General features: G+C 36.5%; 3 protein-coding genes across 4 annotated transcripts; 2 read left to right on the forward strand and 1 right to left on the reverse strand.

Moving 5' to 3' along the window:
* The first annotated feature begins 1,473 nt into the window (after positions 1-1,473).
* LOC147289747 (Reticulon family protein) lies at positions 1,474-4,785 on the forward strand. Its single transcript, XM_086236797.1, has 5 exons — positions 1,474-1,824; positions 3,285-3,465; positions 3,557-3,698; positions 3,843-3,912; positions 4,345-4,785. The coding sequence occupies exons 1-5, from the start codon at positions 1,671-1,673 to the stop codon at positions 4,509-4,511; spliced, it is 714 nt and encodes a 237-aa protein (XP_086092923.1). The 5' UTR covers positions 1,474-1,670; the 3' UTR covers positions 4,512-4,785.
* Positions 4,786-5,082: 297 nt separating this feature from the next.
* Positions 5,083-7,378, reverse strand: LOC147289748 (uncharacterized). Its single transcript, XM_086237767.1, has 7 exons — positions 7,090-7,378; positions 6,687-6,735; positions 6,499-6,601; positions 6,301-6,396; positions 6,136-6,210; positions 5,761-5,830; positions 5,083-5,460 (listed from the first exon to the last, which is right to left on the reverse strand). Exons 1-7 carry the CDS (start codon positions 7,303-7,305, stop codon positions 5,386-5,388), a joined length of 684 nt encoding a protein of 227 aa, XP_086093893.1. The 5' UTR covers positions 7,306-7,378; the 3' UTR covers positions 5,083-5,385.
* A 966-nt stretch (positions 7,379-8,344) lies between these two features.
* Positions 8,345-13,494, forward strand: LOC147289749 (TLC ATP/ADP transporter). 2 transcript variants are annotated; one of them, XM_086235089.1, is made up of 13 exons: positions 8,345-8,518; positions 8,647-8,811; positions 9,407-9,505; positions 9,627-9,761; positions 9,876-9,944; positions 10,018-10,114; positions 10,208-10,310; positions 10,586-10,796; positions 11,250-11,363; positions 12,046-12,177; positions 12,379-12,459; positions 12,682-12,798; positions 13,162-13,494. In XM_086235089.1, exons 1-13 carry the CDS (start codon positions 8,420-8,422, stop codon positions 13,252-13,254), a joined length of 1,515 nt encoding a protein of 504 aa, XP_086091215.1. In that variant the 5' UTR covers positions 8,345-8,419; the 3' UTR covers positions 13,255-13,494. The 2 variants fall into 2 exon arrangements, with proteins under 2 accessions (XP_086091215.1, XP_086091216.1); XM_086235090.1 differs by lacking the exon at positions 8,345-8,518 and having other exon boundaries at positions 8,660-8,811; positions 9,427-9,505.
* The last annotated feature ends 133 nt before the right edge of the window (positions 13,495-13,627 follow it).

Here is a 13,627-nt window from a genome sequence, read left to right on the forward strand (position 1 = left end):
TGAAAAATAAGAGCCAAAACCTAAAATGGATACCAAATGGGTCACATATGTTCACTATGAACCGAAATTTATAACCCAAAATTGCCTGAAACCCAAACCCAAAAATCTCTGGCCGACCCAGTGACACCCACAGGTAGAGAGAGAAAGAGGTGCAACTGGCCAATTGCTGCTTTTGCGCTAGCAATGGCCCCATCTTGTCGGCCTGGTTGTGAGCCCATGCACCTTTGGCGCATGTGAAGCCCACCAACATTCGAGATGAGTGGATCGTTGATGGATGAATAAGTTGGATTAAAGGACTGTTGGGCCTCTTTCCTTGGCCTCCTCCCTTTGTAACCAAAAAAAAAAAAAAAGGACTGTTGGGTCTTTTTTTTTTTTTTTTTTAACTATAGCATCCAGATGAGCGGATCGTTGGAAATCAACAGCTTAGATCGCTCAATCAAAAATTTTTTTAATCACTAAAAAATCTATAAAAATTTGAAAAAAGATCCAAAAAATTTAGAAAAATTATAAAAAATCCCACAAACCACCCCAAAATCCTATATATATCATGCTTTCTTTATGGTTTTTCTTCACAAACATCAATCTTTAATACCAAATTCATACAAAAAAGTTTTGTCTTTATCATGGCTCGTAGAGGAAATGCGTGGATGCCATGTGAAAATCAAGCCCTAGTGAAAGGGTGACTAAAGAAAAGTCTCGATAGTTGTCTTGATGCCAATCTAAGAAATACTGTGTCTTAGATTTAATATTGACTTTATTTTAAAGATTTTATTAAAATAAAACTAATGGTATATTTTTTGGTTAATTTCAGCTCAATACCTCAAGTTTGCTTCAAATTTCAATTTGGTACGTCATGTTTAAAATCTTACAATGTCATATCTCATCTTTTCAATTTATTGCAATGTCATACCTTCGTCAGTATGGCTATTAAGAAATCTCTTAAATGCTGATGTGGCACTTACGTGACACTCCCATAATGATGACTGGATGCCACATGGTCTAATAAAAGGCCACGTCATGCCACGTGGCATAAAAATAATTAAAAATTTAGAAACATGACGAGTAATTATTAATTTTTTTCTTTCAATTTTTAGATTTTAAATTATTTTTTATGCCACGTGGCATGACGTGTCATGTTGTCAGACCACCATATGGCATCCAGTCAGCATTGTGGGAGTGCCATGTAAGTATCACATCAGCATTTAACAGATTTCTTAACAGTCATATTGATGAAGATATGACATTGCAACAAATTGAAAAGATGAGGTATGACATTGCAAGATTTTAAACATGAGGTACTAAATTGAAATTTGAACCAAACTTCAGGTATTGAACTGAAATTAACCCTATAATTTTTATAAATATTTAAATTATAAATTATAAATAAAACATCTCTTAATTAATATGAGATATATTTTAAATAAATATAAAATAGCGAGACTCAAAATTTGAGACCCAGGTCAGACAATTTGGGTCTCATTGTAGTAGAAGGCATAGAGACCCGTGCAGCCCAGAGTCTTCAAACATCGGATCCCAACTGGGAACTCTCCTGTTGTTTCTTGAATTCTACAAGAACAACACCCAATTTTAAAACTGTTCACTCTTTAGAGATTTATCAGTTTTTGCAATTTTGGTTGTGGGGTTGAACTTGAATTTTGGGTGTGGGGTTGATGGAAAATCCTCCAGATTTATGCATAGAGGGAGGAGATGGGGATGGAAGGAAGGCCATGGCTTCCACTTCTTACCCCACCGCATCAGGTAGCTCTGGGTACCGGTTGTTTGGTCGTCAAGCGTCAGTACACAACTGCTTGGGTGGTGGTCAAGGTGAGGAATAAGCTTTTTATGTCTTAATCTATCATCATTGAACTTCTATAATATTCCTGGCATTTGGGTAAGTGGGATTTCTCTTTAATTTATTTATGCTCTTTTCAAGATTAGGTTTTGTCACTTGACTCCATTATCTGTGAATCTGTGACGATGCTGATCACGGTTGGGTATAATTGTATGGAGCAATATTGAGTGCCATACACTTGTAGAATTGTCTGTTAGCTTGAATGTAGTTATGGGTTGTTCCATCCCGGGCTTCAGGGTTTTATGTTCACTATTGATTTGAAATTACAGTTGACATTAGATTACTAAAACCAGCAGATGAATGGAAGGCACAATGTTTAGCAGTTGTGGCAATGCGGGCAATTGACAATTATGTTCATAGTTGAAAAGAATGCGCAGATAGTTAAAACTGCCAAAGAAAAAAAGATGCCTGAAAATTATAGAGGAGAAAGAAAATGTGAAATAGAATGTCTTTTATGTTGGACCTAGGGAAACTGAGGTGCAAGCTGCATTTGTTGGTTTCTTTGAGTTAATTTGCCTCACATTGACTCTACTAGCACACTTTCTTCCAAGGGTCTTAGTATCGTGACAGTGAAGAGCAGATGCCATTATGCCATTGTTCCATAGTGCAACTTTTAAGTAGCTTTTTTATATTATAAGTTGATGCATGCAGAAGAACTTGAATATGGTAGATATACTCTAGGCTTCTAGCAGTGGCCAGCCAGTATGTACCCATTATCTAGTGGTTCAGGAAATCTCACTTACAAGGAGGCAAAATAGTATTGGATTTTTTTTTATCCATTGCCTACCAGTATGCACATTAAATTGCCTTATTCTTCCTGCCTGGATGTTTTCATTAACTCTTCTAGAAGAGTCTATTAAAATATCTGGCTAGTTGTTCTTGCATAATTCATTCATGCATATATGAACATCTTGACTGTAGGAATTGAATTTAAGTATCTAAATATAATATTGGCTTTTAGTCTGAGCTGAGAATTGTTTTCTATGGTGTTTCATTCATGTATACTCTGTATTACATGCTTTCATCATTGAGCCACAACTTTTATACTTTATTTTGTTATTTGAAGCCCTGCCTTTTGCATGCATTTGAACTTTAGTGGCCTATTTTTAAGTGGCTGGAACTAAATTTTCTACTGTTGAATATTTGTAGAGTTGGTAACCTTCCATTTTCTGCAGTTCTGAATTGCTGTAAAAGCATCAAGTTACATTCACTCATCCAACGAAAAAAGTACCAAGTTAGTTTAAATAAAATTGATAAAGCCTGCCCCTGGCCAAAAAAAGGAAAAAAGAAATTGATAAAGCCTGCTAATATCACTGTCATAACATTTCTTAGCTGCTACTTAATCTTTTTTCAAAATCATCTTACTTAATCTCTTTTTCTTACTCTCTCTCTCTCTCTCTCTCTCTCTCTCTCTCTCTATGTTTCTTTTTAGCTGCTGATGTTCTGTTGTGGAAGCGGTGGCGTGTTTCCATTGGTGCTATTGTTGTTGCTACAATTTGTTGGCTCCTGTTTGAGCGTTCTGGATTGTCATTCTTATCAATTTGTTCAGACGTCTTGCTGATTTTGGTTGTACTGTTATTTCTTCGTGCCAACTATGCTGTTTTTAGAAATAAGTATGAATATTCTACCCTCTTCACCTGTATTAATATCACACTAGCATTGGAACTGTTTTCTATGAGGATAACTATCATATTCTTTGAGTAGACCTTTGCAAACATTACCGGAGCTAGTACTATCGGAGGAAATGGTTAATAATGCTGCAGCATCAATTCGTGTTAAAATCAACAATGTGCTGCTTATGGCTCATGACATCACTCTTGGCAAAGATTTTAGACTGTTTTTCAAGGTCAGTGTTAAGTTGCATTTTATGATAGGAATACTACAGGTATCTGTTTGAAACCTCAATTAGTTCTCTTTGGACTTTGAATTTGTATCTATTACTGATTCAAGTGAAGAAAATATCTTTACCAAACTACTGTGAATTTGACAGGTGGTGGTTTGTCTGTGGCTCTTGTCTGTCATTGGCCACCTTTTCTCTTTCTTTACACTTGCTTATATTGGTATGTGCATCATCCTCCTTGGTCTGTCAAGTGAATGATCTACGTGATGTCTCATAATTATGGTTTCTGTTGTTCTTTTTCATTTTTTACCTTTTTTTATACTGCACATCCCCTGTGGCCTGTCAGGTTACCAGACTGTTGTTCAAGGATCGTTGTGCTTATGAGGCTTTATTGCCCTTAATCTGGCATTTCATATACATTATGCAATGTTTAGCTCTGCCAGTGGGAGTCATGTGACAGTTCTTCCTTCTAAAATTTTGCTTTATTATTGGTCAAGTTCTAGATCCATTATCAAAAAAAGAAGAGTAGGGTGGGGGTTGTAAGCTTGATTTACATTGTTGGCTCATTAGGGTCAGTGGTTGTCTAACAGGGGTGATACGTATGAGTTTCTTGTATGGATTTATATTTATACTTCTGCTTTGATGGTGGCAGGTTCAATCATATCGATAACACTTCCTGCCTTGTACAGCAAATTTGAAGAGACTGTGGATAGGTGTTACGGAAAGATCCACCGGCAATTTTCAAAGCATTACAAAATCGTGGATGAGAATGTTTTCAGCAGACTCCCCAGAAATGAATCCAAGGATAAAGATTCCTAATCCGGATACTTTGCAGAAAGTCATCGATAGCATACTGTTGAATTTGGGATCTCGTTGTAAAGTCATCGCTATGTTGCTGCTGCTTCCACATACAAGGCCTAGCAGACTTTCCCATTGTTTTAGGTGGTGTAAGATCATCTCAATGTTGCTTTTTAATTGTTTGTTCAGGATATGAAACTTTGGGTTCCTTCAATGAGTGAATTTTTCAGCATGAACCATTTCTTGGTTTCCCTCTCTAAATCTGGAGGTGAATGAAGTTTGAGTCCTTGACAGACTGAAATTGGTTTACTGTGCGATGAATTATGAATATAACTAGGATGAGTACTAATACATCATTTGGTGATGCTTACTTTAAGTTGGATTGCCAATGACCGTACTGAGTATAAGAAAATAAAAACTTTAAGCTGGATTTATAACAGCATTTTCCAGCTTGATAAATCCCTCTTGTGAATTTGTGATTGCATCCTTTTGATTAATTAAATTACCTTATTACAGTAAAAATTAAACTTAAAACTTCCTAAAGAGCATGCAATGGATCTAATACCTAGGATTGGTAGAGAAAACATTTCTCATTTAGTGAAACAAAGTCGCCATTCATACATGTAATATAATTCAATGCCTTGACTTTAAAATGGGATGAACCCATAAAACACAAGGCAGCTTCTGCAAATGCATACATATAAGATAATTCCATGATTTTCCATGATAAAAAACCCAAGTATATTGGCAAACCTAAGATATTCTTAATTTCACCATTTCGTTCTGCACATGACAAGTCAACAAACTTCAGCTCTATTACATCAAAGTTTTGCATCCACATATAATGACAGAAAGGTAGGTCATATATCTGCCAACTGCTTGCTCATGGTACACATTAAGCTTTAAGCAATTCATTTGCCTTGTCCAACCAAACATTGTAAATATCATCTGAGAAAAGAACAAAGTGAACCTGCAACCAATATAGAAAGTAACTGCCAGTGAGTTTTCTGGGCTATTCAGCTGGTCAAGAGATTGATCACATTATTCAATTATATTTACATAAAGTAAGCAAGCTAGTTAGATGGTGTGTTAATTAATAATGCTCTAGATAGCTTAGAAATTGGGAAAACAATGATTGCCACAAGAACAAAGCATGACCCAATACCCATCTAAATAAAGACATTGAAAATGTGGAACCACATGATAAAAGAAATGGAAAATTAAGCCCACATGATTGCCATGTCATGAAGTAAATATAAGCATACCATACCTCCTTTATGTCATTCACAAACTCCCTAATTGTAGATAAAGCAACTGTGGCCGCTTCATCATAAGGATATCTGGAATAATAACAAATGAAGAGATTAATCTGTCAGTCATTTGTTTACAACATCAATACAATGTCATTATGATTTCTTTCAGTAACAAATGAGGAAAAACAGAATATATAATCTAATAGCCTTAAGCATGACATGAGACCACAAAACTTCACAAATTGGCCGGCAACAAGAAACATGACTCTCTTTCAACTCCATCTGATGAAAGGCAAGAAAGATTGTAACCCAATACACCTCATGCAACATGGTTAGATGTCACTATAATTCTTATCCTTTTGAACACCAAGGGAATTCCTTTGCCAACTTACCCATACACACCACAAGATATGGCAGGAAATGCAATATACTGAATGTTGTTCGATTTGGCTACGCTCAAGCTGTTCCTGTATTCAATTTGCATAAAAGAAATCTCAATCAGGTGCAAGCAACAAATTAAACTACTAGCAAAGTAGCAGCAATATACACATAACAACCTGTATGCAGCTCTCAGATAGACTTCTGGGTTACTACCAGACCGGTAGATGGGTCCAACAGTGTGAATTACATGAGGCACAGGCAACTTAAAACCTCTGCATCATTTACAATGTATTTGATTATTGATTATGAGCTGTACGAATAAAAAACCAAATGATGCCGTAAGTATAATTAGAAGTTAAAACATGATAACTTACGGAGTAATCCTTGCTTCTCCGGTGGGACAGCGGACTCCTGGCCTGACTTCTGGGACACTATAGCATGCTTGTAGAAGATCTGGGCCAGCAGCCCTATGTATAGCTGAAAGATCATCAAAAACCAATATAGTAACAGTGGGTTCATTTCAAAATATCTACAATACAAACCCATTGGGAAACAGAATTACCTCCATCTGCACCACCACCTCCAAGCATTCGCTCATTTGCTGGATTAACCTACAAAAATATGTCCATCAGTATACAATAAAATGCACTCAAATGGATAGCATTGTATATGTGATGAATGGAAGAAATTACATTAAACACAAGTATCACTAATATGTACATAGAGGTATGAGTTAAGCACAGAGAGTCACAAGTACCAGAAGATAACAATGAGAAACTCTAAAAAGGAACCTAATTTCACACAAAATTGAACAGAAAAACAAACATATCGATCATGTAAGACCCAAGAGGCTCAAAATTTTTCTGCTTTTTTGTTTCCGGTCATTTCTCGGGAACCAAACAGAGGACTAAAGGAGAGGAAACAAATATTTACAAAGAAAGGAGACAAAGAGAAGATGGACTGACGATGGCGTCAGTGGAGCCGTCGACGAACCACTTGGTGATATCTCCCTTTTGGATTACGAGAGTGCTTGAAGCAGATAAAGGGAAGCGAACCGCTCCTTCTCCACTGGACATGGTGGAAACCCTAACGAAGCAGCTAAACCTTGCAGGGTGCGAAGCGAGTGTGCGTGTGAGAACTGAGCTGAAGAATCTGGAGGCTTTACAGAGGCAGCTCGGCATTGCACATTTGGAAGACGAGAAGAGTTAGAGAGACTACGAGGTTACCTGCGAGTCAACTCAATGAGTGGCACAATCTGATTTGTTGGTTATGTTACCGGGGGATTCTGTTTTAGAGTTATTTACAGTAACTCTAACATTTTCACGTACCTTGGCCAAAAAAAAAAAAAAAAAAAACATTTTCACGTACATTTTTTTAGTTTCAAAAATTATATACACAGCCGCAGCTTTCAAAATTGTTAAACATAATCTCATTTTCTAAATCGATTGACTCATTCACTCACTTTTTCTCTTCCCCTTAAAATGTTCACAGACTCATCCACCCACTATTTCTCTTTCCCTTAAAATGTTCACACCACATCTTTGCACCCCTCCAACATTTTTATTTGGACACCTCCTTTTATTATGACTTAATATTTTTTTTGCAGGGAGTTATGTGCAACAGTTTTGAAACTTTAGTAAGTATATGTGTAATTTTTAAAACATTAAAAAGTATATGTGAAAAGACGATAAATCTTAGGAGATGTAAATGTAAATAACTCTTTCTTTTCTAACCCCCTACCCCCTAAATTTTCCAATATTACCCTTAATTGTTGAAAAAAATAAACATACACATATATTGATATACAAACCCAAATAGGTATCGACCAAAAAAAACCTCAAAATAGGCAAAAGCAAATATAGATCAGCCACACCACCTCTAGATTAAACTGCCGATAGGGGTAATGGGCAAACCAGCGGGGAGAGTGATGGAGTGATGGGCCGGGTGGGTGGGATCATGTGGGGTTTATTTTATTTGGGCTTAGTGCTTTGTTTTCAATTTAGGGTAAAATTGGAATATTGCGGTAGAAAAATTTTGAGGGGTGGGGAGAGAAACATGTGAGGTATATGTAGAAGTCCGTAATGTTATATTTATGATATGAATTGTGAGATCTTTGGGCCTGTTCCCATATCTACTGTCCCTACACAGCCCAAACGCAGGCCCACTCACTTACTACGACCTTGAAACTGGAGCTTCGTCAACTTCAAGTCTTCAACCAAGCTTTTCATTTCCTTCTGTTGTTCTTCTTCTCGGATCGTTAATCAACCAGGTCAAATCCTCCATTACAGAGAAGAGATGAGTAGGTCTCGCTTGGATGCAATTCTCTCCACATTCGTTGTGGTGCACCCTCACGAGACCTCAGCTTTGCTCCACTCCTCATCTTGCTTCTTCTTTGTAAGCTCACCTCAGCCGTTACTCTTTGCTTTCTCCGACCTTCTCCAATACCTCTCTTAATTGCGATACTTTCTCAAGTTTATGGACTGGTTTTGTTTATTTTTGCTTAATTTTGATTCTCAATGCAGATTTTGAGCGCTTACTTCGTGGTGCTTCCGTTGCGCGATGAGGGTGCAATTTCTTTAGGCCTATCGAACCTGCCGAGTCTGTTTGTGGGGTCTTTGTTCCTCACTTCGATTGCCGCACCAGTTGCAACTCTTATTTTCTCTTTGCCTAATGTTTCTAAAGGCAAGGTATGTGTGTATCCACCGTTTACTATGTATTAAAGGTGTCTTTGCATAATTTTTTATTTACCCAGTAAATTTGGAAAAATAAATATACCCAGTAATGTTTTTATCGTTAATTTCAAGAATGGAGCTAAGAAGGAAATAATGGATGAACGAAAAAAATAAATGGGGAAATGGAATTTGAATGTGCAACGGTGTAATGAATTATGTTTTGAAATCTTGGAATTGAAAGGTTGCAGATTTTTCATGATATGTAAATGTAACTGTATAATAAACTAGCTTCTATACTTGCTGTAGTTTTAGCATTACAGCAAAACCTGTGTCAAATATATAGCATTGCGCTCTACCCAATACTCAATTTATTATTATTTTTTTCTAAAGGAATGTTTGTAACTAGGTTTCAGAGGACACATTGATAATGATAGTCCGTCTCTAATCTGTATATCTTAACATGGAGTTTGAAATTATTATTTTAGTGTCACATGTCTCTATAACTTGATAAATTTTCTTAAAAAGCAAAAGGATATAGCTGATTCTTAACATAATTTAGCTTATTTTTCTTTACATAGCGCCCTGTAATAGTTGCTTCTTGAAATTCCAGGCTTTGGTTTTAATGCACAGGTTCTTTAGTGTATCACTTGTTGTATTCTTCATTCTATGGCATTCATCATCAGTTGGATATTCACAACCAGAGTTGAAGGTGAGATGAAATCTTATGATGATACAATTGTTTCTGATTTGGTTGCATTTATACTCTAGAAATATGATTCTGGTATTTATTAATTTGTATTGTACTGAATAGCTCCCTTGTCTGTATCTAGGGTGTGGTCACTATATCCTCCACTTCGGAAAATGACCAAAAGGTTGATGTTAATCAAGCCAGTCCTGCATATTCCATGGGGTGGGAGAACCTTGGTTGGTTCTATGTCTCTGTTAGAATTGGAATGTTCCTTTGGGTATGAATATATCTAAATCAATTTTTTTCAGAAACTATTAGAAACTTATCCTGAATATCAAAAGTAATTTATATCAAAATCTATATTGTGATAAAATTTCTGGTTTTTTTGAAGATTGCCCTACTTAATCTAATTACAATTTCTTCAACTTGGGCCAGAGTAATCGATGTTATGGACAGTGAGGTATGTATCCTGCAACAGGAATTTGATGACAACTACAGCTTTTTGTTACACGTTTAACTTGTCCTGTATTCAGTCAGGTTCAAGATTATTTGGTTTTATTGGTGCCGGCGCCACACTAGGACAGCTTTTTGGGTCATTGTTTGCCACAGGAATGGCCTGGTTGGGGCCATGTATGTTTTCTTATTCAGTATTTTGGAATTTGATATTTGTTCTCTCTCTCTCCCTCTCTCATGGGTTTTAAATCATGGATTGATTTCTTGCAGTTCTACTGCTAATTTCTGCTTTGCTAATGGAATTTGCTGCACAATCATCAAAAGGAATAACCCAGGATGGATCCCATTTCCCTGAGGAATTATCTCCCATCAGGTCAGTTATATTATCAGATTTCCTTTGGATTTGGTACTCAATCAACATCTGGAATGTTGGGGGTGGAATTTGGTTCTGTTTTCATCTTTGGAGGACCTGTAATGGGTTTATTACGAATCTTTGGCACTGGATTCTGTGGCATTGTTGCATGCTAAAACTAAACATTTTATAAAGTGCAGACAAGACTGAATTCTCTATGACAATGTTGTATGTATAATATATATGCTGTTATATAACTTTACATATTCTTGATTTGGTTTCTTTTTTGGCGTTAGAGAAGCTGACCCTGATCGGCAAAATGAGCCTGATGGGCAAGCCATTCACAATCTCAAAGGAAATTCTCCTAAGTCATCTAATCTGGTGGTGAAGCCTCAGCTTTGGGCCATCTTAGATGGATTTCGGCTTATATTGTCATCATCTTACTTGTTGTACGTGTCTTTATTCCTGTGGCTCAGTGCAGTTATCTCTTCATTCTTTTATTTTCAGGTAAGATCATCCATTGTCACCAGGATTGAACTTAATTCTAATAAGCCTCCCTATGTTATCTGACTTGACATAAAAGGGAGTCTTGTGTGTGGATCTAATGCTCTACCATTATGTTTTCCTTCTCCTTTTCTCCTCATTGCTGCCTTTGCCTTCCCCTAAAGAAGCTTGATGATTTGGCATCTTCATATGAGAGTTTTAAGAAAACTTCTCTCTGATTTTTTCAAGGACCAGACAAATTAAAGTACTCTTAATTCTATTCTATCTGAATCAATGACTTTATGTTTCTTCTTTGTGTATTGTGCTCTAGATGCTTCTTGTCCTTGCTAATGCTTGATTGTATAAGATGCAGTGTTATTAATTTTAAGCACTGACATTAATGATATTAACTAACATTTTTCTCTCTCATTTTATTCTTCTTTCTCCTGACTTTTATCTCTTTTTCTTTAACTGCAGAAAGTGAGTGTAATTGCCATGACTGTTACTAGCTCTCTTGGAAGAAGAAAATTGCTGGCTGAGATAAACAGCTTTATTGCTGTTTTTATCCTTGCTGGACAACTCACCATAACGGTATTCTGTTCTTAGGATGAGCTTTTGCTATAAATTTAATGTTTTGTCTAGTTCCTAGAGATATAAATATTAGATATACTGTGTTGAGTATTTGCTTAGCTCTGTGCTTACTGAAAGTGAATACGGCTTAGCTAGTTTCATGTTTGCAGCTGTTTTTGAGATTATCACTTTTCAGGTCTCATGCTGAAGGCAATTTAGGTATCCTGTCCTTGTAGATGTCTGATGGAACCTAAGTAAAGAAAAAAAGGTAGTCTCAGGCCTGGAGGAGGATATGTTTTTTATTGATGGCCTATGTAAAATCCAATTACTTGTACCCTCCCATAACACCATATGGCACTTCTTTCGTAAAAATGCCCAGACTGATTAGATAATATGTTTCTTTTTCTAGGCATCTTAAGAAAACTTAAAGAATCTTGAAGTAAATCTAGGAGAGTTTTTTTAGAATGATGACTTGTTGGGTTTTGGTAGTAACACCCTGTACTTGTGTATTTGCTCTGAAAGCGCAGTGTGATTGATCTAATATATGGTTTTTTTTTGGCCAAGGATCTAATATATGGTTAAACTGTGTATTTACTGTCATAAAATTCCAATGAATGTTTCCTCCGATGTATATATTTTATATCATATTTTATTCATGGTTAAATAATTTATAATCAATTATGTTTTTATGGTACTTTCACAGGGGCGTTTTCTCACTGTTGTGGGTGTTACTACAGCCATTTGCTCTGCTCCATTTGTTGCCTTCTTAAATTTGGTTGCTGTTGCTGTCTGGCCAACTTGGGTAGCCGTTGCTGTTTCTGAGACCCTGCGGAAGGTTTGTATTTTCTAACTTGCACAGTAGATCCTAAAACTTAATTTAACCAAGATGTCTGCATGTAAGTTGCTAGAAGCTTGTTAATTGCATGTAATATGCATGGGGAATTTTTTTCGGTCAGGTAGAAAGATGGCCAAATTCTCAATATGAGAGAACAGTGTGAAGTTGGATCTTACAGTTTTCTTTTTGGTTACCGTGCAGTTTGTTACTTATGTTGTGGCCAGGCCTGGCAGGGAACTCCTATTTACCGTTGTCTCACAGGATGAAAAATACAAAGCCAAGGCATGATTTCTAACTTCTTTTTCACATAGAAAATCATTTGCAGTTGGTTATTTATCAAATATGTTAATTTAAGAAACTCTGTGACTTGGTGCTTGCTATAGCCATTCCACTCTACACAGGATCTCTTATTTGGTTTCTTATATTGCTTCAATCACGTTGTGCAATTTTAAGCAAATCACCAAACGATTTGAAACATTAATTCACTGAGTAATGCTACTGCAGGTTTGCATAGATGTATTTGTTCAAAGACTTGGAGATGCTACAGCAGCAGGAATGTACAAGCTGCTTTTCAGCACTCAAAACGGGAGGGCATCAACTGTCTCTCTCTACGGCCTGCCTGTATGTGTGAATTTTTCCCGTCTTTATTTATATCTTTCCTTTTTCAATTTGGGTATAGAAACACAAATTGGGTGCTTTGAAGCTTAATGGTTCCTACTCTACCTTCAAGTACAATGGAGAAGGGTGAATCCTGGATCCAATACCTGGTGGGTGTTGGTGTATTCAGAGTACAAAACAAAACAAAAAAGGCACCAAATACCAGCCTTGTAGTTGCTACTTAACAACCCTTTTGGCTTTACGAACTGTTGTCTCCGGACTTCTGTTTGGCACTTGGAATTTGTAAAGCCTTTGCATTCTTTTCCTGGTTATTTCTCTCCAACAAAGAATAATGAAGGTATCCTATTTCTCTTTGGTTTTCTCCAGGTCTGTTTGTTGTGGATAGTGACCGCATTTCATTTAGGACGCCGTCAAGCAGAACTAGCAAAGCTTCGGACTCACACTCACTCCACTTCCTAATGTTTCTTTGTTAAATTTTTTGTTGTTTATATACTGTAAAGATCACTCATTTATGAGCTTTTAAAGAATTCCTAATTTTATAGGCAGTTTTGTTAATCCTTTGGTTATAGGCGTAACAGAAAGGGCAGCTTGCCACTAATTTGTCAAGAAAAACCGAAAATAGAATAGAGCAGGTTGCACCTGAGATGCATGTACTATGTTATACCACCAATCCCAAGCACATATTAACCTTTGCTTAATTTATTGTGTTTATCCACGTACGCATTGGTAATTAATTGGAGTTTGGTTCTGGTTTCACCCACTTGATAAGGTTTAAACGAGTCGAGTATTAAGGTGTTCAGGCTCAGCTAGAATTAAATTTATAAAGCTTGAT

The sequence above is a fragment of the Dryas octopetala genome, chromosome 3, assembly GCF_963921425.1.
Source record: "Dryas octopetala chromosome 3, drDryOcto1.1, whole genome shotgun sequence".
Taxonomy (NCBI): domain Eukaryota; kingdom Viridiplantae; phylum Streptophyta; class Magnoliopsida; order Rosales; family Rosaceae; genus Dryas; species Dryas octopetala.

Excerpts from the sequence above, each read along its gene's own strand:
- LOC147289747 (XM_086236797.1), top strand. The coding sequence starts at position 1,671 with ATGGAAAATCCTCCAGATTTATGCATAGAGGGAGGAGATGGGGATGGA. Across the intron at positions 3,699-3,842 it reads ATTTTAGACTGTTTTTCAAG|GTGGTGGTTTGTCTGTGGCT; the intron begins GTCAGTGTTAAG and ends TGAATTTGACAG. Across the intron at positions 3,913-4,344 it reads CTTTACACTTGCTTATATTG|GTTCAATCATATCGATAACA; the intron begins GTATGTGCATCA and ends TGATGGTGGCAG.
- LOC147289748 (XM_086237767.1), bottom strand. The coding sequence starts at position 7,305 with ATGCCGAGCTGCCTCTGTAAAGCCTCCAGATTCTTCAGCTCAGTTCTC. Across the intron at positions 6,397-6,498 it reads GGAGAAGCAAGGATTACTCC|AGGTTTTAAGTTGCCTGTGC; the intron begins GTAAGTTATCAT and ends TAAATGATGCAG. Across the intron at positions 6,211-6,300 it reads TATCTGAGAGCTGCATACAG|GAACAGCTTGAGCGTAGCCA; the intron begins GTTGTTATGTGT and ends AATTGAATACAG.
- LOC147289749 (XM_086235089.1), top strand. The coding sequence starts at position 8,420 with ATGAGTAGGTCTCGCTTGGATGCAATTCTCTCCACATTCGTTGTGGTG. Across the intron at positions 8,519-8,646 it reads CCTCATCTTGCTTCTTCTTT|ATTTTGAGCGCTTACTTCGT; the intron begins GTAAGCTCACCT and ends TTCTCAATGCAG. Across the intron at positions 8,812-9,406 it reads CTAATGTTTCTAAAGGCAAG|GCTTTGGTTTTAATGCACAG; the intron begins GTATGTGTGTAT and ends TTGAAATTCCAG.